We start from the raw sequence: 22,137 nt of genomic DNA on the forward strand, positions 1-22,137 counted from the left end.
CAACGTGGAGCCTGCTCAACGGTCCCCCCTCAAGACATCTCAGGCTTTGAACCCAGTCCCAGAGACAACCACATGCAAGGCAGCCTTTTCCCTACACCCTCCAGGATAGGAGGTCCACCAGGATAGCTGTCTTTCTCTTAACTCTAGACAGCTCCCCACTAGGCTGTTTCTGCTCTGGGGCCACTGAATTAATGGTTGAGAAAGTGCCTTATAACCGGTAAAACCCTGTGTAACTAACTTCCAGGAGGGACTTGCATTCTTGCCAGGCATACGTGTTCCCTGGGCATTTTCAGTGACAAAGTGTCCTGTCTCCCCAAAAGGGAGAGCTAGATCTGTTCCCTTCACCCCCTTCCAACCTGGGCATTCAGGCCAGGGGTCAGCTCACAAGGGGTGAGTCCCCAATGGGCGTGCCCACCAGCTGTTTGAGGCCAGCAGTGGTGGCTCAGGCCCTGGGGTGGTGACCTCACTTCCGCTCCTACCTCCCCACCTCCCCAGCACTCCTCCCACTTGAGGCCCCACCAGGCCAAAATCGAGAAGTCCAAGGTTAACTGTTCCTCCCCACTTTAAGAGCTAATTAAAATGATTAGCCACAATGAACTGTAAAACATTAACCAGAAGAAGCTGCAGGACCAGACAGGCCTCTATCTCGGGCAGAGGGATGAGGGGCAGGAATCAAACGGCCATCAAATCCCATGACTGGGGTGTGGTGGTGGCGGGGGCAGCCAGGGAGAACCTGGCTGAGCCGAGGTGCCAAGGGGTCAGGAGGTGACTCTGGTCAGGAAGGCCATGTCCTGGCATACAGTTGTGAGGAAAGGGCGGCAGAGCTAGGGTGCGGTGGAGCGACCAGGAATTCACAAAGCCGCTACCGCCTCAGCAGTCTCCAAAAGCAAGGCGCTGTCGGCAAAGGACCTCGCGCTGGGCGGCTGCTGAATCTCCTTGCCGGCAGCAGAGGAGGGAACAGAGAGGCGGGAGAAATGGGGAGAGCGGGAACGCGGGAGCGGGAAGGCTGGCGGCTGGCTCACACGGAAACACCGGCCCCTGCCAAGAGGTCTCTATTTTGGCGATCCATTTATTCAAGTCATAAGTGTGTGTGTGTGTGTGTGTGTGTGAGAGAGAGAGAGAGAGAGAGAGTGTGTGTGTGTGTGCGTGCGTGCGTGTTACCCTAAGGCGCCTGGCCATAGAAGCAAGCCCTAGGGGTCGCCCGATCAATCTAGCAGCCCCACCACAGTTCCCGCCCGACCTCTTGCCCTCGGGCACCGAGCTTTTGGGGGCCTGCTGTCACGACTGGCCTTGTCACAGTTGTCCCGGGTCGCGGGAAGACTGGCCCCCGCCCCAACTCGGGAAATCGATTCCGCTTCTACCCCGGGATCAGGAGCTCGGGTGCCCCAACACACACGCGGTGGGGCGAGGCAAGGGCGGGACTCGACACGCCGCGGCTCTCCCATCCTTCCCTGGGCCCCCAACCCCTACACGCTGGAGCCCCGGCGCCCCCGAGCCCGCCCTCAGGCAAACTTTTCGAGGTCTCCGAAGGCTCGAAGAACCGGCGCCATCGACGTACCTGAGGCTGAGTGGGCTCGGTCGCCGGGCCGGGGTCGGTCGCCGTGGTCCCCTCCCCGCTCAGGGGGCCGAGACGCGGGTCCCCAGCCTGGCCAGCCCACCTTCTCCCCTCGGAAGCCGGGCCGGTTAAGTGGCGCCGGGACCTCGGCGCCGGCGAAAGGAGAAGTGGAAGTTGAGCGCGGCGCCCGGTCGGTCCCCGCGGCCGCCGGGGCCACCGTCCCCCTCCCTGTTTCCCTCCCTCCTTTCCTCCCTGCCCGCCTGCCCCCGCGGCCCCGCGCCCGTGACTCACCTCGGCGCCGGGGCAGGCTGGTCCGGGCGGGCGAGGCGCAGGGCTCTCCCACACGTCGCGCCGCCAATGGCAAGTTGGAGGGCGAGATGCAAATACCAGGTGAGACGGCGGCGGCGCCCCTGATAAAACGACTCCGGGGGGCGGGGTGGAGCGCGGGGGAGCTGGGTGGAAGCCCAGGAGGGCCAGGCCGAGGGAGGGGGCGGCGGGGGCGCCCGGGGAGGGGGCGGGAGCCAGCGGAGACCTGCACTGAGACAACCGAGCGAAAGGGGAAATTGCACTAGAGACACACACGTCCCCGCAGGCGGCGGCTGGGGCGGGCGCGAAGGAGGCAGGGCGGGAGGGAGGGAAGAGCCGGAGGGAGGGACCGACGGGAGGGACCGCAGGCGGGCGGGGTGGGGGAGGGAGCGAGGGAGGGACGCGGCGTCTTGGTGGAAACAGCGCCCCTCCACCCCCGGCCCGCCGCGGTCGCCAGCACGGCAGGGGGAGCCGTGCCAGGGGCCCGGGCGGCCTCTCCTTCCCCTCCCGGCTCACTCGCCCCCGGGGGACGGCAAGAGCAGGGCCCCCGCAGAGCCCATGTCTCGAGACCCTGCCGTGGCCAGCGCGCCCCACTCTGTTCACACGCGGCGGGTCCTGGGGCTCTCAGCTCCCTGTCGGGGCCCTTCCCGGCGAAGCCCCCGCACAATGCCTCAGAGAGAAATCCTTTCCCGGGGGACTCTGGAGGGTGATGTCCAGCCCCCTCGGCCTGTGCAGTCCACTCGCATGAAGCCTTTGGCCCCAGCCCTGCACTCCAGATTATTGAGCGCCTGCTGTGCGCAGACCTGGCAGGAGGGCGGGCTGAGCGAGTGGGTGAGGCCAGGAGATGCCCAGAGGATACAATTTGGGAACTACATGCCAAACACTGAGGAATCCTGGGCCAAATGCGTCGTGCGCTTGGGGTGACTGGAGAGTTTGGGGGACTTCTTAAGGAAGTACAGCCTAAGGCTCCTGGTGGGGGAGGCCAGGAGCATGTGGATCAGGGGAAGTCTTGGGGGGAGAGGGGCTGGTGCAGCAGGTGCAAAGGCGGCCAGAGTTGTGGTGCTGGGAGAAAGCTATGCCCCTCTTCTGTCCAAAGCCAGGCTGCTCTGCTTGAGGCACCCACTTGAACCCAAGTCTCCCATTCTATCTCCCCCTTACCCTCTCCTCTGGCCTGCCTCAGCATCCATACCAGCCCTCCCCCCCCACCCCCAGCTAGGAGGCTCTAGGAGGAGTTGGCTAGGAATTGTCACTCCTTATAGCTCCAGCACGGTCAGGAGATGGGGCCCAGCCAGGCCTCGGGCCTCAGGCCTTGCATCTCCTTGGCAGAAAGCAGTAAAGCTGATGGGGCCCCAGGGGAGGAGGGCCCTATGAGAGGCAAGGTTGGCCAAAGGGCCTGCGGTTCAGGGACCTGCTCCGCCAGCAGTATCTGCCTGCTTCCTCAGCCTTGAGAAAGGATCATCCTTGGCACAGAACTGGAGGACAGGAGTGATGGTGGATGATGCTGGTGAAGGCAGCTGCAGATTACAGATTTCCAGGAGAAGACCTAGGGGCTAGACAGGGGCACTGGTCCTTGAGACCGCTTGGCTACCTATAGCCAAGTCACTGAAATAAGCACCAAGAAGAAATTTCCACTTTGTTCTTTTATAAGTGGGCACGCTTTCCCCAGGGGATTCTGGATTCTGGAGACACACAGTTCTCTGCTGGTCTCTTGCCCGTAAGACTTTCCTCTCAAAATTGTGGTAGGTCCCAGCCATCCCTAAGCCCCCTTTACCTTTACCTTGAAACTCCTAATGGACACACACACATGCACACGCACTGTCCCATTTTGCTAAGAGTTCAGTGGTCTCTAACATCAGACAGACCTGGGTTCCTATTCCAGCTGCACCATTTACCAGTTGTGTCTTTGGGCATGTCACTCAAGCTCTCTGAGCCTCACTTCCCTTGTGTTTTACATTGGGGATAATAAGAACCTACCTCACAAGGCTGTGCTGAGGATTGAATGAGATAACCTATGTCTATGGCAGTGCCTGGTGCTTAGTAAGCCCTCAATAAATGTTAGCTACCCGCAGCATCATCTTCATCCTCATTTCACTTTTCTCAACCCAGCTCTCGGGACAAAGTCTGATAGGCCAGGCCAGATGCTGCTCAGGACTAATGGTGGATCCCTCTTAGGAGTGTTTGTGGTTTAAACCAAGGCTGAACCCTCAAGGCAGGGAAGAACCAGAGGAGAGGTCTTCCTCTTGGGAAGGACAGGGAGAGAGGTCAGCGCTATGCTGACCAGCTCACAGTGACTGACCCTAATGCCTGCCAGTGACCTGGAGCCCATGGCTTGTGGGAATCCCATAAGTTCCCACCTTCCCCAGCCACTGGGAACCGACCACAGCCCCATGATCTGGGAGTTGCAGCCAAAGCAAACCCCCCCCCCTTGGTGAAAATCTTGTGCCGACCTTACCTTGGGGAGCCATGGGCCACCTGAATGACCTTCCTGACTCTGTGGCTCCAGGTCAGCCTGGCTGCCTTTCCTGATGACCTTGCTTCTCCCCAGCCTGCCGGCCCTTCCCTTCCTGGCTCCCTGCTCTTCTACCTACCCACTGGGTGAGCCTCAGCCAGGTGGGGCCGGCCGCCTGAGATCACCAGTCCTGACGACAGCCACGCTGTCTCTGCCAATGGCTCATTCCCTGACTTGGCAGGAATTCCCCTTCTCGAGTTGCCCGTGGATGCTAGGGCTGCACCATCCAGTGTGCACTCTCAGCCTCTCTCCTTCCGTCCCTGTTTGTCCCCCACTCTCCAACCCCAACTCGGTCCTCTCAGGCCTCAGAGCCTGGGTCCTTCCAGGAGCAAAGGGGCCTCCTGGCTGCCCACAGTCAGTGTAGGGCCACCTCCCCACTTCTGCCCTCAACTTATCTTTCCACCTTGGCAAGCTTCTCAGCCCCTCTTTGCCCCCTCTTTCAAGCAGGGCCTGATAGCCTGCATTCTTCTGCACATCACCCCAGGTTCTCCGGAGACAAGGTGGCTGGTTGCTTCTCCCCTCCCTTAACCCCTTGGCCTCAACAAATTCTATTCAAGCCTGTGACCAGAACAAAATACCACGGTGCCACAGTTTCTGTGGCCATGGCCCCTACTTCCCAGGAGACACATGCTAGAAAAGTCACCTATCAATCAGACTCTTGGAATGAGAAGCATATTCAAAAGCCAGGAGAGAAGTTATAGTTTAAAAGGGATCCTGCCACCTGTAAAGCTGAGAAGCCCCCTGTAATCCTTTCTACACAGCCAGCAATCATTCCTCTGTTGATATGTTCAATAACTCCAGGTTTGCCTCTATTGGGTTTCCATGACAAGATAGATCCAAATGACAGACAGAAATCTCTAAGTCCCAGGTTGCAAGGAGTGTTTGTTCTAAAAAGATTGTTGAGGAGCTGCAAAACGGAAGAATTCTTTGGGATAGGTTATGCCCAAATGCTCCTTCCCGGGATGACGGTCTGTTGCCCTGGCCCGTTTTGGGGGGTAGTGGGGGTGGGGTTGTGCCCGGGCCAAAGCACAGGCAGGCAGTTGGGAGGATGCAGTTGGGAGCAACTTCCCAGATCATGATTTTCATCAGGCCAGCCACCTTCCTCGACTGGGCTCTTGGAAAGCCACTTGGCCCCCCCACCTGACCCTGCTCTTTAAAATGGAGAGTTATACATTTCCCCTCCAGGCCTCTGCTGCCACAGGCCCCAGCATCGCGAGAGCCCTTACAAAACTTCGGAGGACCGCTAGGTTTCACTTCTTGGAGGGCCAGACAGCAGCTCAGGGGCCTGCCTGGAGAGAGACAACAGCCTGACATAGGAGGTGCTGCAGGCCTTGAGGGAACACTCGCCGCGTCCGCCCTGGGTGCGGCAGCTGCTAGGAGGCCCTGTCCCCATTGCGCGCACAGCCGGGGCAGCGGGCCCAGTGTTGAGGAAACAGATCCAGTGCCCTTCAGGCCGGCCTTCTGGGTTGGTGGGAGATTTGAGGGGTGGAGGGAGGTGGGGAGGCCGAGTCCTGTGGTTCATTTGCAAAAAATAAGGAAGAAGTGGCTTCAGGCAGAGTATAGCAAATGAGGGCAAGCCCCCTGGAGTCTCTAATCCCACTTGTCCCTATCCTTATCTTGGAGCCAGGGCTCAGCCTGGAAAAGTCCCCGGGCCCAGGGCCCAGGGCCCAGGGCCGAGGGCAGACGCCTGCTCTGGGGCGCCGATCAGAGGCAGCACAGCATCCAGAGTTTTCAAGCCATTGTCCAGTGGAACCAGCGTTAACCCCTCAACCCCCAACATCTGCGGGCCCAACACCCATCTCGTGTGGCGGGCAGCCTCACTGTGCCCCACAGCCCCTCAGAGACTCGAAATGATGCTCCAAAGATGCCTCCCCTCATGGCCCGCAGGAAAAAAGAGTGGGCCTAAGGAGGCCTTGGCCCAAGGGGCTGCTGCTAGCAGGTGGGGATTGGGATGGTGGGGCAGAGGAACACCAACACATGGAGGCCTTGTGGGAGGAAATTGCCCAGCAATTTCTTTGAGCCCTTGAGTATGCTGGAGGACAAGGACACAGCAGCGGTTAAGCTGGACATTCCTTCCTGAGATGGAGAGGAGGCTCAGGGAAGTGGAGGGGGCTCCAGTCACATTGCATGGAGTGCTGCATATTATATACGACGAATGGCGCCCCTTGGAGTTGTGCAGGGAGGTGGCAGTAAGGACAGACCCAGGAGAGTTGGGGAGGAACACTTGAATGGAAGCAAAGATCAGGAAGGGCTCAGACTGGGACACCACAGTGGGGACACTGGGCTTCACTCCAGATCCTTGAGACGGGATGAGGTGGGGTAGTGGAGAGAAGCTGTGAGGGGGACTCGTCAGCCCCCAATTTCACCCACTTCACATCCTGCCAAGGGGCGGTTCCGGGCTGAGGTTTGTACCAGGAGGTAGATGATTCTGCTCTTTCATGGTTGCCCCATCCCACAGAGGGGAGAGGACAAGCTTGAGACAGGCGCTGGACAGAGGCCCAATAAGAAGGCAGCCACTCCTCAGTTTCCCCACCCTGCCCCCATGACAGGGGTCGAGGGTTGTTGTTGTTGTTTAATCCAGAAAAACACAACATTTAATGTCTATAAAGGTGCAGTATGAGTCATTTCACGGAATGTCTAGGCCCCTTCGCTGGCAGCAAACAAACTTTCCAGCCCTCTTTTGAGGAAGCTATCCAACTCGGCTCTGCTGCTGGTTTGTGTGTGAGTATGGGAGTGATTGTGTGGGTCTGTGTGTGGGATGGGTCTCTGTAGGGCCTTGCCTGCCTCTGTGTGTCGATGTGGGTCTCAGATATGAGTGAGGCCGGAGCCTGTGTGTGCGCGCGCGCGTGAGCATGCGTGTGGGCTCAACTCTGGATGTGTTGAGTCCCCTCGTGCGTGCATCTGTGTTTGTGGAGGGCGTATGCATGTGTGTGTCTGCAAGGCAGTATGGTATGTGAGCCTGTGCGTCTGAGGGTGTCTACGTGTACATTTTTTCCTCATCACTGCCAAAATTATCTTCCCATCTCTCCGCTCATGAAGTGAAGGGCTGGCTGAGGGAAGCTAGCAGTCCAAAAGGGGGGCAGCTGGGGAGGGGAGAGTGGCTGGAGGGAAACCAAAGCAATTCCACTCATCGGAGGAAAGTGTCAGCCAAGGATGAAACTGAAACCGAGGCAGCAGCTCGAAGGCACCAGCACCCTGGGATCGTCCCTGGGCTTCGGTTCCTCCCACTCCCCCGCCCCCTCCAGCCGGCTGTGGAGATTAGTCAGCCTGAAATTCCCATCCCTGCAGCCTCCACTCCACTCCGGGTTGAGGCAGTGAGGCTGGGCTAGAAATTGGCCTGTGATTAGCACCTGACCCCATTAGCACCTATTATCACATTAACACAAATTAGTATATCAGATCCTCTCCCAGTCACCTGGTGGGGCACAGCGCCAGGCTGGAGGGAGAGGCCACAGCTTAGGCCCTGCTCCGGGAGGAGAAGCCAGCGGGAGGGCATCAAGGCAAGGGGCAGGCTGAGGACTCTGGCAGGTCAGGTTGGGCTCAAGAAAGAGAGGACAGGGGAGATCAAGCTTTCACAATATGATCCTTTTCCTAGGTCATGCTCTGGGAGGAGACACCTTGAGGAAGGGGTTAGTAAAAAGGAGGGGGTTTCCAGGAATAGCTGGGCACCGCCCTGTAGGAAGGAGGCCCGGGCTCTGAGGTCTGGGCGGGAGACAGACGGTATTTCTCCTGGCACACAGTGAAACCTGGGAACGTTTAGGATCCTTTGGGGTTTTTTTCCCCTTTCCTCTTCTTTATGGAAAATCCTTAGATAACTTTCTCAGATGGCTTTGGACATTCTGAAAGCAGGGGAGCTGGACTGACTGACAGGGGAGAAGAGGCACCCAGAACATTAGTACAGGGCATTACTTTTATATCTTGGCACAGAAAAGGGAGACACACTCTACCCATCTATTTATATGTAAAGTTGTATCATGGGAATAGCCACTGGAGCCTCTGGAAAGGGTGAGGCTGGAGCCCCCAACAACTTTTTTTTTTCAGCTTAAAGGTGTCTGGCCACAGGTTATTTTTGTGCCCTGATACTCTCAATATGTTAACCAAACAGCCACCACATAACCATGAACCAACACGGGGAAGGTCAGCAGCATCATGGCTTCTATAGCTCAGGGCCTGCACGAAGGTAGGACACAAAGCTCTATCTACCAAGGCCAAGGTTGCAAGTTTGAGCCCCAGATGGGCCTCTTGGCTTTTTTTCTTACACAGCTGCTGAAGACTGGATGGACAAGCAAGAATCCCTAAGCATCGCTCGTCATCCAGCCCAAGGCTGAGCTGACCCCTTATCCCTCATCTAGGCCGAGCCTTGATCCCAGACTGCGCCCCAGCCTTGGCCAGTCTATCCCTATGCAAGAGATGCATTCTTCGTCTTAAGGGAGCCTGGCTAGAGAGTGGCCGTTCAGGGAAACCCACCCCCAATGCCCCAGACGTGACTCAAAGTTTCCATTCTACTGCCCGCGGGTCAAGAGCGCCACCCCCGGAGAGGAGACGAAAGATGGCCCCTAAACCGCAATCCCTTTGCTGAAAGTAAGCCGCCCCGAGCCCTGCGGGGCCCAGGAGGTGGCCCGAGGGACTGTGAAGAAGCGCGCCCGAGCCAGCCCTACGCCCGGGCACTAGCACAGCAGGCCGGCTCTCTGGATCTCCCGCCGCTCGGGTGCGAGCGCTGGCCCGAGGGGCAGGGGGGTTCCGGCGGCCCCTCCAGCCTGTCCCTCGCCACCCCCGTTCCCGGCTTGCGCGCCTTCCCAACCCGGGCTCCCCGCTGCGGCCGAGCTCCACCCCGGCCGCGGGCGTGCGCCCAGGGCGCCTCCGCAGCGCCACCTGCAGGCGGAGGGCGCTGCACGGCCACTCGCGCTGAGGCGGGAACTGGCAGCTGGCAGGGGCGTGGGGATGGGGGGAGGAGGCGCGGGCGGAGGCGGAGGCGAGGTCGCCTCCTGTGGCCCGAGTTGCGTCGCGGGCGCGCGGCCTCCTCTCGCCACCGCAGTCCCGAGCGGCCTGGGTAGCCCCGAGCCCTGCCCCGCGCCCGGCCCGGCGGAGGCGGCGGCGCTCCGACCTTCCACTCCTGCTGCTGCGCTCCGAGCGGCCTCTTGCCCCGGGCGCCTCTTCTCGGGAAGCAGTGAAGTCACAAGGAGCCCGATCCGCTGACTCATGAGAATCCTCCCCCCACCCCCCCCCCCCCCGCCCCGGCACACCCCTTGAAACTTCCCCTCAATCCCTTCTTTCCTGCTCCCGCCCCCCCTTCCTCCTGTCCCGTCAGGAGAGCGAGGGCGCCTCCGGACTCCCCAGGACGGACTCAGCGGGCCAGCTGCGAGGGAGGTGGCAGGCGAGAGTCCCCACGGAGACCTCCGCGCCTGTCCCAGCCCGGGCACTCTGCGCTGTCGTGGGGCGCACAGGGAATTCCCGGGATGGAACTGCGTCTTTGCAACTTTGGGCAAAACTCCCACCGAGGCATCCTGTCCCAAGTATCCACCTCACACAGGGAGCGCCTGCTGAGGGGAGGGCATTTGGGGACCTCCTTCTCTCCTCAGGGCTTCTGGACTGGCTGGGGAGGTCACTTGGAAGCTGAGGTCCCTTTGGATCCTACTGTTCCAATGAACAGGCCAGCACCAGGACAAATGTGGGGTGCTCCGAGCCATGACCTGCCCTGACCCCTGCATTTAGTCAAGCTGATCACCTGAGAGGGGGCCCTTCCTCCTAGAACGTGGTCCTGGCCTAGGCCAGGTTGAAGTAGAGGTGACTTTAAGGCCAAGGATTCTAACTGTTTTCACCACCACCCCTACCTCCCCCCACAACGCACTGTGCCCCTAGTTTGAGGACTGCCACTGGAGCAGGAGACCAGAATCCCACACTGGTTGCTTGGGATATTAGTCTCTACAAGGTGGCTGAGGGAAGGCTTCAAGCTAGAGGGCCCCTGCTGGCCTCCAAAATGCCTAAAACTCCTCTTCCCCTCTGGAGGGGCAGCGGTCCTTAACCATCTTTTTCTGCCCAGCAAATCGTGACACTGGACTTTCTTTCTTTCCCTGTACTCAGTTTCCTTTTGTCACTACTGTAGGAGCCGCGTGGTGAAGCTTGCAAGCTTCCTGGCTCACTTGCCAATGTACTTTGGGCCAGGGCTCTGCCAAGGCCATGGCCAATGTGGAAATGGCCATGGACCAAGAGCAAGGGGGGTGTACAGGTTGGTCTCAGGGCTTGGGGCTTACATGGCATATGTGGGGGGGCGGTTTCTGAGCTCTTATCTTGCCATCAAGTTGAGAGCTGCCCTGGGTTATGGTGGCTATCCACCCACCAGCTCTGCAGGGCATGTTTGTTGGGGATTGGGAGCCATTAAATGGTTATGTAGGAATGTATGTCCTAGGATCATGACTGAGATTAGTCCCAACAGAAAGCCTTCCTGGGGAAATTCTGAGCTTGAAGCCAAGCTTTTTTTAGGGCCTGAAGGATGCCACCTTTCATGGAACCCAGTTTTGCGGCTATCAAACTCTCCATGGAGAGCAGTTAAGGCAAGGTGCAATTTCTAGGGGTCCTAGGTCTAGATATATCTTGCTAGGTCAAAGAATCATAAACCACAAACTAAACAAAAACAAATAAAAAAAACAAAACCTGTACATCTAGTTGAGCCAAAAGGACAGCAGAACAATGTGGGAAGATGTTTGCCAAGGGCTTTGGGTCCCATTGGCATCTGCTCTGGACCTTAGAGATGAAAAGCAACTGAGTCCATGGACAGATGAAGAAAGTCCTGTGCAAGCACTGGCAGACTTCTCCATACACAGGAGGTTAGAGGTGAGGGGAGGGATAATCTAGTCTGTTCCCCTCACTTTACAGATGAGGCTGCTGAGACTAGGAAAGTAGCGGTCCTGGGTCATCCAGGAGTGAATGGCAGAGCCAAGACTCAAATCCAGAAGAGTGCTCTTTCCACGGAGCTCCACTGCTTCGAGAGAAAAAAACACGGGCAGGGAGCACTTATTGGAACCTGAGGAAGAAACACAGGGAGAAGGGAAACAAGGAGGGGAGACCACAGAGATTCCGAGAGGAAGGAGGGAAAATGAAGGGGCTGAAGAAAAGAGAAGAGAAAGAGGTGTAATCTCTTTGGGCAAGAAGAATGTCAGCTCCATCCTCTGTGTTAAGCATGGTAAACATATCCATGTTCTGTTCCTAGAGATGATAGAGAAGATAAAACCATAGAATAGAGGAAGAACCATGATCAAAGGATCAGTGAAAGGAAAGTCTAGACTAGATAGAAACAGAATAATAAAGCAATCTGAGGAGTAATGAAGTTCCAATCTGAACTCACACATCATACTCTCAGCATTTATGTTGCGCTGCTAGTTCCTGGTGACCTGTCTGTGTCTGCCACTAGGTTATAAAGCCACTGAAGGCAGGGACTATGTATTACTCATCTTCTTATCTCCAGGGCCTATCTACCATAGCATGCAGTAGTTGCGAAGTAAATGTTTGCTAGCTGACCAATAAATGCATTTGTGAATGTATGTATGTATTCATAAATTCAACACCCATGTTAGGGGCTCCTCCAGAAGCATCTCTGTGTTGCGCTGCAAATGCCAAGATATCATAGGCATTTCCTTGGAAGCCAGGCACCTCTGTCTGCAGACACCAGACACGAGTCCTGGGCTTTCCCCAACTGAGACACAGACCCTGGAGGCTCCCCTGGGACTAGGTAAGGTCTTCAGGAAGGTACAAGACTTGCAAAATTCACGGGGTCTCTCTCTGGTAGTGGGCCTCCAGAAGATATTTTGGCTCTGTCTCCAAATTGTCAATGCCCCCACCAGCCAAAGACCATCAGGACACTCTTGTGGTTGAATGGGCTGGGTTTATTTATTTATTTTTAAAGATTTCATTTTTCCTTTTTCTCCCCAAAGCCCCCCGGTACATAGTTGTGTACTTTTAGTTGGGGATCCTTCTAGTTGTGGCGTGTGGGATGCCCCCTCAACATGGCCTAATGAGCGGTGTCATGTCCGCACCCATGATCCGAACCGGCGAAACCCTGGGCCTCCGAAGCAGAGTGAGTGAACCTAACCACTAGGCCAAGGGGCCGGACCCCCAAGCTGGGTTTATTGCTCACTGCAGTGAGGGGGAATGCACTCCATGGGGAACCACGGGATGTCTCAGGAAGAGGGTGCTAGAAAGGACTTCTCATAGCCTTTGAGCTGGGCTGGGTGGTTTAGGGGAGGATTTAAGGAAGCGGGGCTGGCTCTGGATTGGATGCTGTCAGGAAGCAGGGATAATTCGATGACTGAGTGTCTTATTAAATAAATCTTATCCAATAAGAGGGCAGACTAGGGTGAGGTTAAAACTGCAATTTGTAAGGAAGCAGCAGTCACTCAGATTAGCCAGGAGAGAGCGGGTGTAGGGTCATTTCTATGGTTTGGGGAACGTTCATGTTTTTGTCTGTGCTCACACATGATTATGGAGTAAGTCTTGTTTTTTTGTCTAGATCCTCCCTGGTCAGAGTGGCCTTGTACGCTGTTAATGTCTTGTGAATCTGTTTACATTCAACAGAACACCCAGGCCTAGCAGTGAGCGCCAGGCCAGTTTGTAGCAACACCAAGGCCTAGCCGACAGTCTCTGGCCAGCTTCTGAAGGATACCAGGGACTGTGTTTCTCTTTCTCAAAATGTCCATTTTGAGATGATCCCTGTTTTCCAACCAGGGCTTGGCAGTCCAGTATCTAAATATTTAGACCCTCCCTGTACTCTGACCCAGTCACACCCATCTGTGGAACCAGCCAGGCAGGGGAACGTCATCACTGGCTTGGGCCGTGCGTCTCTGTGTGTGGTTTTGCGTACATGTGTCTGTGCCCACCAGAAATTCCCTGATAAGATGGGAAAGAGGCTAGAGGCAGTCCTACTCACCTCTGGGCCCAGCAGGGCTTCCCCTCTGCCCTGAGAGCAAGGCACTGGGATTGAGTCCCAACCATCTCTAGGTCAGCAAGGGTGCCCCGCTTTAGGTGGAGTCAGAGAAGGACAGAGGGGATATTGCAGCAGCCAAACTTGGAGAGGAGCGGGAAAGGGAAGGGGTAGTGGTGGAAGGGAGGGGAGAGTTCCTTTGTATAAATGGGTCTCTAGAGAAGCTGATTTTCCTTCAAGGAAACAGGCTGCAGTAGGTCACTGTGGATTCCCCACCCCCATCCCTTTCTGCTTTAAGCCTCTTGTCTCCAAAACAGGCCCTGTTGATTAGAACAACAACAAAAAAGTCACATATGTTGACCTCATTCTCCACCAAGAGGCTTACTCTGACCCCTTTCCAATCAAACACACTTCCTTCCCTCGGGTCCATCCCTCCAGCTAAAGTACGAGGACATTGCCTGCTGTGCCTTACAGGTGGCCAGGCAAAGGCTAGTACCATCACGAAGTGGTGACGGGATGCCATTGGATGTCATTTGTAAAATGGCAAAGAAGAGTGAGGCTGAAGTCAAGTGGGTGGGCTCCAAATGCTTGATATTTTGGCAGAGCCCCAACTCTTCTTTGCAGGGTGTGACTAGCCTGGTACCGCCCCGTGCTGTGGCCCAGCTAATCACAGGCCTGCTATTGAGGGCCAAACCTCAAGTGGCAGTGTTTGGCTGTACAGTCAGAAATTGGTCGCTGTGATCCTTGAGGGCCTGGACAGATCAAACACATCCTGGATTAAGTGGCGAGTCGCAGCAGTGGGTGAAGTGAAGGGGGTTTGAACGTCCTCCCATAACCTGAATTGCAGAGAACAGAGGCCACAAGGCAGGGGCTCATTTTTGCAGCAAGCCCTGTTATCTAGCATCATCCAACCAAGCAACCAAGGACTTGTTCAGCACTTTGCCAGGGCTTTGGTGGGTGGAGCACGTGGTCCCCATCTTGAGAACAAGTGTCTGCTCTGGGATAGTTTACAATCCATTTAGGGAGCGAACACTAATAATGCAGAGAATGACCTACAGAACAATGAAGTTCAAAGGCAGTAAGTGCAACTGCAGTTCAGAGATGAGAGAAATATGTATGGGCACTTGTCCAACTGGTCCCACATCATCAAGATAGGACTTGATTTGGGCCTTGAAAGATGCAGAAGATTTGGATAGGTAAAAAGGAATTCCAGGTAAAATGGCATTCCAGACATGAAGGGCATGAACAGAAGTTTAAAGGTGGCGATAGACCAGATGTGTATGCGTGCATGTGCACGTGGGTGTGAGGTCATGGGAAAGGTCAGACAGGCAGAGTGGGCTGAGAGCAGGAGTTCCCAGCAAGATTTGACTTTGATGTGGTTGGTGACAGGGAGTCACTGTACATTGTTCAGCAGGGGCGGAGGGTGGACATGGTCCGAGTGATGCTTTAGGAAGTGATCCAGCAGCAGTGGCTGACTGAGGGTGGATGCTCTGGTGGATCTCTCCCTTCTTGGTGTGTCCACAGTACTTTGCGTTACCTTTCTATGGACATACCTCGCTGTACTGTATGTCCACGTTCACAAGTCTGCCTTCCTCACTGACACCAGAGTTCGTTAAGACAAGTGGCCATGTTTTCCCCATGTTCCTATTCTGGCATCTCACTGGCTTATAGTAGGCACAAAATGAACACTGATTATATGAATAGATCATTTCATTTTAATTAAGTGAATTACAACGACATACCATGCAAGGATGACAACTGTCAGAGAATTAGACTAAATTTCACAAAACACTAAAACAAATCACAAGTTGGTCTTTTTAAAAATGATTTGTGAACCACTTCAGGATCTTAGCGTGTCTTACCGCCACCTGTGGAAGCAGCAGTTCTTAATGTATAATAAATCCTCTCACAGGCCACGGGATGAGCTTCCTGCGTATGGATTTGGATGTGTCCTGCATCAGATCATGTTTCACTAAACCTGTACACACATAGTAAGAACCTGTTCTAGGGCAGCTAACTCTTAAAGTGGACATGTTTCTTGCTCTAGTGTTTAGAAGGGATTTCGTCGTAGCTGCAACTCCCTTTAAACAAACCCAATATTGAAAAAATCTAGACTGGTAATAATTTTCTCTTTACAAAAAGATCCATGATAGGAATCCTGAAAGCAGTAAAACTTTCCTCTTAATTGAAATAAGATTTGATTTTGAAAAGTTAAGTAATCTGAAATGCAAAGCAGGAGTTGATTTCTGAAATGTTGACTCCTGTTCGCAGGAAATCCTGTGTCAAATGAGGTGTGCCTACAAGCCTAGTTAGATAAGAGGAGCTGGCAGAGGGCAGGCTTCTAGTTTGGGGGACCGTGGGCGGAGGAGTTGAGATCATGATCCCTCAAGGAGTCAGTCTCCAGGTTTAGCCATGAAGCACCAGGTCTCTGCACCCCGGTTCCTGTTCCCAGTAAATGTCCTTTATGGCCCCCCCACAGGACCAATTCAGCTGTGACAGTGGGTACACACAGGAGCTATTCCAGGTAAAGCAGGCTATTCCATATGTTTATGTGTTCACTCATTCAACAGTGATTTACTAAGCACCTACTGTGAGCCAGAACCTGTGCTAAGCTCTGGAGATATAACCATGAGCAAGACATTAAAGCCATGGCTCTGGCTTCCAGGAAGCCGCAGAGCAGCAGGGAGCTATATAAACAGGGAACAGGCCTGGAAGGGCCAGGAAAGTCTTCACAGAGAGCAGGAGCTTCCCCAGAGGAGCGGAGAAGGGTCGAGTGCTATGGGCAGAGGCCACTGCTGGTGCGTACAGAGAGGGCTGGAGGGGTGAGAGAGTTCAGGGAACGGAAGGCAGTGCAGAGTGTGGAGCAGGGAATGTAAGGCCGACAAAAATCACACCCTCGGTAGGAGCTCCACTCTGCTTGCTCTCTAATATGCGCAGCTTTCCTCCCTTTACCCACCCACTCCCCCTCAAAGAGAAGAGAATTTAGTTTAGAAGAATCAGGTTTTATTTAGTGATGTGAACGTTAAGAATTTGCCTGCATGGTTGAAATATTCACAAAGGACTTGATCATTCACACTCGTACACACAGAGGAAGTCTGCTGAATACAAAATGCTCCTTTACCCATCCGAGCTGCTGTCAGGGATGGTGAAGTGCTTGCTTCCGCTACTGAGGGGCTTCAGTCTTCATGAATGTTGAATAGTTTGGCTACTTCATTGAGATCTTCATGTTGCTCACCGTCCTTAATGATCTGAGGGAGAGAATAACAGGGGTCACCAACTCACTCCGTGTGCACTCAGGCTGGGCCACACAGTGTCAGCCTGGGCCAGGCCCCACATCACACTGGGAGGGAGTTGTGGGAGCAGTCTTCTACTGACCCCAAATGAGTGTTGGCCCACTCCCAGGCCACCCAGCCAAGTCCTGAGTGAAAAAGACACATTCCTGAGCCAAAGCCATACCTTTCTTCTGCTCAGGCACCATTTGACCTGGGTGGACAATGCACAGCAGGGCACCTGAGGAAGTCACGGGAGCATTTTCTGGTCCACACTTCCCATGTTCCCCTAAGAGCTCTGACAGGCACTTACCTTCCTTGCTATCGGCATTCGGTTGAAGATGTTCCACAGCACGATCCCCACCACCACCTTGTCCCTGAGGTAGAAGATGACACCTTTGCCATAGTCCTCCCCTTGGGTGGGGGCTTGGGGGACTGCAGGGTTGCCGGAAGGAATAGCGATTTCTGAGGCCTCAGACTCTGTCTCACTCTCTGATCGGATACCAGTACCTGTGGCCAACCCCCCAAACAAACAAAGTCAAAACAAAACACAGTCAGATGTTATGAGCTTGGGAAATTCTAGAAGGCAAGTGTCCTTCAACACCTGCTTCAATCTGCTTCTAGATGATTGTTTTTCTACACCCCCTCAATAAACATTGGCCTTCTCCAGCCCCTCTCCATTGACAAAGCCAACAAAAGCTCTTCCCTGCCAGCTACGGGCACTCGGTCAGTCTGACCCAAAACTTCCTTCCCTTACTATCTCATTTTATTTATTTATTCATTTACTTGTTTTCTTTCTTTTTTTTTTTTTTTAGGAAGATTAGCCCTGAGCTAAGATCTGCTGCCAATCCTCCTCTTTTTGCTGAGGAAGACTGGCCCTGAGCTAACATCTGTGCCCATCTTCCTCTACTTTATATGTGGGACGCCTGCCACAGCATGGTTTGCCAAGTAGTGCCATGTCTGCACCTGGGATCTGAACCGGCGAACCCCGGGCCGCTGAAAGGGCACGTGCGAACTTAACCGCTGCGCCACCAGGCAGGCCCTTACTATCTCATTTTAAATTTATGCTATGGATATTTCCTGGTGTCTGGATTTCTTCAAACTGCAGAAGACTTGCTCTTGTCCTCTGAGAAACATTCTAGAGCTGTAGGGTCCAGTACAGCAGCCACTAGCCACATATAGTTATTCTAATTAAAATTAATTCAAATTTAATTTATTGTAATTAAAATTAAATAAAATGTAAAATTCAGTTCCTCATTTGCACTAGCCACATTTCAAATGCTAAATAGCCACATGCGGCTAGTGGCTGATGTGTTGGACAGAGCAGAGATAGAACATTGCCATCATAGCAGAAAGCTGCATTGGACAGCGCTGCTAGAGAGACACTGGCCAAAGCAAGAGAAGGCATTTCCATATGGAAAAAGCATAGTGGAGGTGTTTCCTCTTGGGGAGGGGGTAGTATGGGGAGGAGGTACCTTGTCTTCTGAGAACAATCAGGCTCCAAGTAATACTGCCCAGTGGACAGAGTGGTGACCTGGAGTTTATAAGCCCCTGGGTCCCCCTCCTGGATACACTTCCCAGGAGAGGTCAGAATTAAGGAGTCAGTATATATAATTCATTTGGATTACACAGGAAAAAGACCTACATTTCCATATGTCTTGCTTTCTCCTTAAAAAACAATCTGTTCTTGAAACGTCTCTGACAAGAGGACACTGAGGTTAAATGACTTCAGCCAAGGTCATGGAAGGGAGAGAGAATAGGCCTAGGAGTTAATGAAAAAGATGTGTGTGGGAGAGAAGTTCATTCCGAGAGAGATGCCTCCCATCCAAAGAAAACCTGGCTTTACGATCTGACAAATGGAATCCGAGGCAGCTGAGGAACTGCTCAGCCCAGCTCTTCACTGTCCAGGGCCCATGGAGGACAGCAGGTCCTAAACTGAGTCTCGCTCAGGCCTAGTTTTTAGGATTAGCAGGAAGCCAAAAAAAAAAAAAAAAAAAAAAAAAACCTCTAAAAATGTTCAGGTTTTCTTCATCATGCAGGTCTTCCTATTCCCTAGAGATAAACTAAACAACAGAGTCGTTGAGCCAGTCACTGTCCAGAGTCTAGGATGGACACCCACAATATCTGAGTCTACGCTTTGACAAGGATACCTGATTTTGCCAGTTCTCAGACCACTAAAGAGTGAGGGCTTCGGGTTTGGTTTATTTTAAAGCACAAGATGAAGAGAGGCTTTCACTGACAGTTCTCTCTGGCCAATACAGAAACCCCTTGTGCAGGAGAAGCTGGACCACTGCTTCTCAATGCTCTCCCAAGAGGAGTGGTTGGGCTTCCTTACCTGACTGCTCCGTGGCAGATTTTGGGTTGTCTTGTGCTGTTGCTTTTGCAAAAACACCAACTGTGGGCAAACTACTGTCCACAAGACCAATAGCTTCATAGCCAACATCGGGGCCCAAATCACTCCTAAGGAAGGAGAGAAGAGGGTGTTCTGTCAAGGAACTGTAAAGAATGACAGGGTAGAACACTTTCTCTAAGACACCACACTTTCATGCCAACCAAAGAATCTGGTATGTGAAACAAGAAAAACGCCAAACTGATCTGTTGCCTGCTAGGCCATCTGGGGACAATTGTGAGAAAGCATGATTACCCCAAGCAGCTTTTCTTTTCCTTAAGAAGCCATTGTACAAATCACATATCTATAAAATGATCTACACTTTCTTAAATGTATTCATACTTTTATTTGGGGTGTGATAGGTTCCCCACATTTACTGTTCACTACCCTCCTTTAACTTCCTTTAAGTCCTAAAACTGCCTTTTTAAAGCTTTAAAGAGTGCTCCATATTTATGGAATTCAGAATCTGAGATATTTTATGGTTTCATTAACTGATACTACTTCCTCTTAACCCTCTTTTTTCAAGGCTGGAATGCTTTCTATGAAGAGGCACCTTCATCCACTTGGCCATTTGATTTTAACTGTTCTTCTTGGAAACCTTTGCTCTCATCATCACGCTGTTCTAAATATGCTAGGAACTTCACAGAATATTTGCGGCACAGACACACCATCGTTTTGGAATCATCTAGGCTACTCGAGCTGTTCTGTTTCTGGTACTCTACATTTTGTTGTCTTCTTGGTCACAGAAGCTCATTGTGCTGATGTCTTCAGGGAACAGTCTGCCATGACTTCTTGGATTCTGTTCCTGGAACCTGACTGATAATTGTATAGCGCTGGACTATTTCTTTCCTAACTGCGTTATCTTACATGGGTTGACCCTGCAATCTATCTGGTATGTTTTTGCTGCCCACTCATAAAACTGTGTGATTGTCCTAAAATGTACTCCCCACTAGCTGAGAATTTCCCCAATAGAAACTGCTTAGAGGCTTCTGAAACCTTGAAGTTTTTGACGTACCCCGTCTTTCAAGTCAACAAGATGAAAGTGTGCCGAGTAGCACCAGTCCCAGGACTCAGGAATGTCCACTGCTAACTTTTCTCTCTCCAGAAAACTGCCCATATATGCCTGACCTTGAATCACTGATTTTAAGGGCTACAAATGAGTGGGCTGCCTTTTTTGTCAGTATGTTGGGCTTATTAGGGGTAGCAGGAAAGAGCGAATTAACATATACTGTTGCCTATACCTAAGAGTACACTTTTGTACCATTGACTGTAGGTCAAACTCTGTGCTATTTTACCAGAAGGGCTGATGCCATCTCCATTCAGTCACCTAGTCTAACTTAGGCCAAATGGGATCCTTTTTCAAAAAGGCTGCTCAGGGGTAGAATGCGTGGACATAAGATGGATTTTTTTCTCCTCTGTATGAAGCTAACTGGCCCACAACGAAACCAAACCATAACTCTGATTCCATTACTTCTGTGTTCTAACCAGTTGAGTCCTCAAGGCACAAAACTATTACCAGAACATTGACTGATGCCAGTATGGCTTAGCAGCTCCAGTCATATTTTCTCCAGCCAATCTTCCGCTCACAACAGCGTGATCATGGTGCTCTACCCGCCTCCTACCCAACTTTATATCGTAGAAGCATGCGGCATCTCCTGCCTTTGGAGACAAATACATTACATGAGCACATGATTAAACAGCAAATTAAAGACAGAACATAAACTTTTTGGGCTCAAAAAATCTTGCGATGTTAACTAATTAATGTTTTTCATCTACAGGCCAGAATCATACCTACAGTATCAAAAACAGTTGAGATTCTGTTTTTTAAAACCTACTCTATGTTTCCAGAAAGCTAACCTAAATCTTCTATGCTCCAGTTTACCTCTATTTCTTCTCATTCTGCCCTTAGCAGAGATAGGATATTTAATAACCATGATCTGTAGAACATTCTTTTCTATGGGTGGAAACCAGTTTTCAGATATGACTGCCTCTTACCTAGAAATCTTTTCCAAGATAAGATTTTTTTTTGTCCTTCAGTATTCATTCATTCATTCAACAAATATTTTCAGAGAACTTATTCAGTACAAAGTATTATACTGACTGAGTTGCTGAGACGAACCTGACATGGACCTTGCCCATAAGGAGCGTATAACCCAGCTGAGGAAGGTGCAGCATTGTTCCTCACTTCAGTGCAAGGCAAACAAGCCGTGTGCCATGTGAGAGACACAGATTAAAGGAGCTCAGTGTTTCAAGCAGACAGAGAGAACCCCTGGCTGGAGGTGAACAAGGCCAGCTCCACGAAGGATGTGGGATGTGTGCTCTCTGACCCTTTGTTCATCTTTGTGCCTATTCAGACTCCCTGAAAGCAACCTAAAAATCCAATACATGAGCAATGGCAAAATAAACTATGAAATCCACTTAATGGAATATTATACAGTCATTAAACTGTTGACAGAATCTGAAGCAACATGAAAAATGCTTATGTTATAATATTAAGTGAAAAAGAGAAGAAGACAAATGTTTATACCTAGTATATTCACCATGACCATCTACAGCAAAGAAAAAAATTCTATGCACAAGAAAATAAAGGGAAAAAATACACCAGACCATCAGTGGTTGCTGCAGGTGATCTCCCCCTTTCTTGTTGGTGTCTTCCATATTATGCATATTGCTTTCATAACAAGTTAAAAAATCCAGTACACTTTATCTTTAAAAAAAAATACTTAAGGAAAAACACCCTTCAAAGTTCCTATGTCCTTAGTTGCAGAGTCACAATCAAACACAATACACTAGTAATGATCTAACAATGGGGAAATTACCTCATGGTTCCTACATACTATAGTCTTATTTGTGTCATAATAGATTTTTAAAAACAGCCAAAAATAGTAGTCAAGGAAAATGAAAACAGAGTAATTTTCCTTTCTAGAGAATGTTATAAAACTGCCTCATCCTCCATTCCCTGCACTCACGCTGGGGCAGAGGGAACAGCAGATCAGTCTGAAAGCTGTAAACACACCCGCCAGGATGATGCTGATGGCGGCCGCCAACAGTAGAACCGGAAGAGCTCTACTTCTGTAGGCACACGCACGTTCATTTCCTTTTCCACTAGTTTGCAGCATGAGGCCATACCTGGTTTTGTAAATCAAGCAGTTCACAAGTTTCTGTTCTCCACCCTCGGCCTCCAAACACTCTGAC

At 52.2% G+C, this 22,137-nt stretch overlaps 2 protein-coding genes and 1 long non-coding RNA gene across 7 annotated transcripts in view; 1 reads left to right on the forward strand and 2 right to left on the reverse strand.

Annotated features, from left to right (window-relative positions):
- ELF4 (E74 like ETS transcription factor 4) overlaps window positions 1-2,313 on the reverse strand; it is a 37,295-nt gene extending 34,982 nt beyond the window's left edge. The window contains exon 1 of one of the 4 annotated variants that reach the window (XM_070604766.1): window positions 1,847-2,313. The gene's annotated coding sequence lies outside the window, so the exon portion shown is untranslated. Of the gene's footprint in view, window positions 1-1,558; window positions 1,814-1,846 lie in introns of those variants that run through there. The other 3 variants (XM_070604768.1, XM_070604767.1, XM_070604769.1) reach the window with 3 other exon arrangements.
- LOC139081038 (uncharacterized) lies at window positions 1,736-17,810 on the forward strand. Its single transcript, XR_011535981.1, has 2 exons — window positions 1,736-1,945; window positions 17,369-17,810. It is a non-coding gene; the product is annotated as an uncharacterized lncRNA (long non-coding RNA).
- AIFM1 (apoptosis inducing factor mitochondria associated 1) overlaps window positions 16,266-22,137 on the reverse strand; it is a 30,892-nt gene continuing 25,020 nt past the window's right edge. For both annotated transcript variants that reach the window (XM_008509299.2, XM_008509300.2), the window contains exons 13-16: window positions 20,459-20,601; window positions 18,889-19,013; window positions 16,867-17,063; window positions 16,266-16,532 (exon numbers count right to left, since the gene is read on the reverse strand). In XM_008509299.2, the coding sequence (XP_008507521.1) occupies window positions 16,461-16,532; window positions 16,867-17,063; window positions 18,889-19,013; window positions 20,459-20,601 (537 nt within the window). In that variant the 3' untranslated portion in view covers window positions 16,266-16,460. The remainder of the gene's footprint in view (window positions 16,533-16,866; window positions 17,064-18,888; window positions 19,014-20,458; window positions 20,602-22,137) is intronic.

Source organism: Equus przewalskii, chromosome X (assembly GCF_037783145.1).
Source record: "Equus przewalskii isolate Varuska chromosome X, EquPr2, whole genome shotgun sequence".
NCBI classification, from domain to species: Eukaryota; Metazoa; Chordata; class Mammalia; order Perissodactyla; family Equidae; genus Equus; species Equus przewalskii.